General features: G+C 37.6%; 1 protein-coding gene across 1 annotated transcript; it reads right to left on the bottom strand.

The window, feature by feature from the left end:
• Window positions 1–1,073: 1,073 nt before the first annotated feature.
• Window positions 1,074–2,520, bottom strand: LOC107578497 (probable RNA-binding protein 18; the record flags this gene model as incomplete). The annotated part of the gene is made up of 2 exons (XM_016264449.1): window positions 1,074–2,150; window positions 2,372–2,520. Coding segments are annotated over 2 exons (312 nt in total), but the record flags the coding sequence as incomplete, so codon positions are not given.
• Window positions 2,521–3,400: the final 880 nt, after the last annotated feature.

Raw genomic sequence — 3,400 nt, 5'->3', positions numbered from 1 at the left:
GTTAAGAAGTCCACTTGGATAGGCCTATGTGTCGTATTCTATTATATTGCAATAATATATCGTTCATGTATATTTAAATGCCAAACTGTAGCCTATATAATTGATCATATTTTTATGCAGATGACTGTATCGCAAACTATATGCATTCGCAATGTTATCTGTTTCTTGAATTGGTTTCAAATGGGCATGTGAGATAAAAATATATCCTTCACCAAGTCTGAAACCATCATGCTATTATGATGTCGGGGAGAAGCAGCGGAAAAACACATTTCCATCCGATAATATCCAGGTAGAGGGAGCGGCGTAGACCTGTTTTTATGCAACAGTTGCATTATGGAAAAGATCGTCTGGATATATTCATGTATATTGTTAGAATGGAGGGTTGCATGTGCATGTAAGAGATTATAAAGGAAAGAGTTTAGGTTCAATGGGAGCAGCAGTTATAAAACCGAACTATTACTCGCCTTTCATTTGAATTTGAACTTGTTGTTCAGGGTTTGTAAATGAATACGAATAGAGGACTAAAGGGAAAAGCTCCATGGATGTTAAAGGCTCTTCGTAGAACCATCGATGCACATGAAGAACCTTTATTTTTAAGTGTATGGCGGAAAATTGCCTCGTTAGTCGATGTGACTGATTTAGGCCTATTTTTATATCCCAATAATCAGAAAAAGCAGTAGTGTCGAAAAAAACAAATAAACAGTAATAAATAAAATGAAATGGACAGGGGGTCAGATTCGCTATTGTTACTAAACCCCGCTAATTCGAATTTAAAAACGAAACAGTTTTAATAAATAAGACAACAGATTATTTTATGGTCCAACTGATATTGAAATAATTAGATTCTCCTTATGGCAAGAGACTCACTAGGGCCTGTTCATAATTGAAAACGTTCGCAGTCGAATAAATAAACGTAGGCTATTAAGACAACGCTGCTATAAAAATGGTCACTACAGACACTATTATCGATCATTACAGGGAGTTCAAAGCAATGCAAAAACAGCACAGCAGACCTTACTGTGATTTAAATACACAAACATGTCCATTTCAAATGAAAGCACAAGAAGCTTGGACACCTATGAGGACAGTTTCATTTATTTCTGAACACGACAGGAGCCAAATCTATCAAAATACCTGGATATTTATACTTGATCTATACTGTTGATGACATCCGCTGTTGTGATGCCCCCTCTGCAGATCATGTGATAAAAGCCCTTTTCACTTTAGACTTAAAAAGGCAAGATATTAATAGTTAAATAAACAATGCATAATATTGTGCTTCCTTTACACATACAACAGTGTAACAAAGAATGGTAAAGTCTGAGTAGTATGTAGATTTAGGATCATAAGACTCGCAACACACAACAACACTTTCGCAAGCAGCACACTGGGCAGTTTACAATAAAAAACAACAACGTGAGATATATTCTGGAAGGATTTCAAGAAAGGGATGTAAACTGAGATTCTGAAAAGATGCAAAACTCATGAAAGGATAGTGAAATTTCGATCATGATTTATGCGCCTCCATGGTTTTCCAAACCTGTACAACTGTTGTTTCTTCTGTGGAGCACAAAAGAAGATACTTTAGGGTTCAAACAACATTGTGACTTGACCAAAAAAGACGTTTATCAAAATCCTCTTACTGGTTTGGAACGACAAAGGGGAGTAAATGATGACAGAATTGTCATCTTTCGACTGAACTATCCCTTTAAACCCCGAAGAACTGAAATTACTTGGGTAACATCAATGTTCAAAAAAGGACAAATGAATTCACTAGAATTTTGTGGTTAGATTCTGCTTACATCAGCTGTCTTTCACAGTAAAACGACTCCTCCACTGGCTGAGAAACAGAACAGCACTACAAATCAAAGGTGTTGGACTTTCACTGTTAGTCTCTCACTGGCCAAGAGACAAGAGCAGCTTAGCTTATCTCCACACATCTCACAGTCCCTTCAGTGCAGAGACACTTGGACAGTTGTTGGAGAGGTCATCTCCTGAATTTGCGGAACGGCTTGTAGTAGGGCTGGGACCTCTTGTCTCTTTTATCAGGGGGTTTGTTGTAGATGTACGCAGATGGGCCGGAATAGTCATCTGGGTTTTCTTCCATCATCTGCAGCTTGGCTTCGATGGCACGAATCTTTGCATTAACACTTTAAACAGCAGAGGAAAGGGAATCGAGAGAAAAGAAAAGAGCATTAACCTTCTTATCCAGTCCAAATGGGTCACTTTCGTCAATGTGCGATCAGGGCCATTTGGAAAAGGAAAGGTTGAGAACGAAAACAAAAACAGGAGGGAAAGTGAACAGGAGAAATTCGAAACGTGGAAGAAAATGAAAGGCAACTGAGAGATTTTGAGTGGTAATGTCTCAAACCCTAGTGCGGTTGGCAGCTCCTCGGCTTCACTGGATGAAGGCTCTAAACTGGCCGGCATATTTTTGTCTCCTCTGAAGGGTTCAAACTTCTGAAAGACAACAAACACACACCAGGATGGATACAAGACTACATGCACTGAGGGGTTGTGTTAAGGGTTGTATAACTTGCTGCCACTACTTAGTAACTTAAACTCATTTGGTTGCTTTAGAGACCAGAATAAAACAAGAGCTGGCTGCTTATTAGTTATATGCTCCCTTGGAATAGTGTGGGAAAAGTTGGGCTATGCAACATCATAAACATTCATTCCACTCAAAAACGTCCATCCAACAACCCTTGCGACCATGAGGAGGATGACGATAGCTCTTGGGAATCTGTGGGGAATAAAAACAAAGAGATTTGATGAGAGACTAGATTGTAAATTATTTACAACATGTATTTAGGAATTACAGATATTTCTCCAACCCTTGGATTCTAATGTATCGAAACACAATTAAAGACAGTATGAAGCTGCTTTCACAATGCATTTAACTTCCATAATGAGACCTGTATTGAGTTAAACTGAATATTAGGTGTCAAATAGTGCGGGCTGGGACTTGTCTCTTTTTAGGATGGGGAATTCTATCTGCTTGGATTGATTTTGTTTGAATAATAAAGAGTTTGCCAATGTTAAGAAGAGCTTGTTGTTAACTGAAGTAAGCTTTGGCATGTAACTACTGAACATACGCAAATTATACTTTAAATCATTCATTATGAGAGTTGCTCTTACTTTTCGAAACAATCAGACCTGGTGGATGATAAAACGGGTGAAAAAAATATATCCAATATCCAAAATATCATAGAGATATAGTGGCACCCTTCTTTGAAAGCAGGAAAGCCCCATAATATAACCATCTGATTATAATTCATTCATTTAGCTTATGCAAAAACAGGAGGTTGCAGTATTTGCGGTTGAATGTTACTGAAAAACTAAACAGTAATTTTCTGTACTTTATTTCAGCATTATATTTTCTCAGATATTTTTTTCTTAA

This window comes from Sinocyclocheilus grahami, unplaced genomic scaffold (genome assembly GCF_001515645.1).
Source record: "Sinocyclocheilus grahami isolate Dianchi unplaced genomic scaffold, SAMN03320097.WGS_v1.1 scaffold10550.1, whole genome shotgun sequence".
Taxonomy (NCBI): Eukaryota; Metazoa; Chordata; class Actinopteri; order Cypriniformes; family Cyprinidae; genus Sinocyclocheilus; species Sinocyclocheilus grahami.
This window is presented reverse-complemented; position numbering and strand designations above follow the sequence as displayed.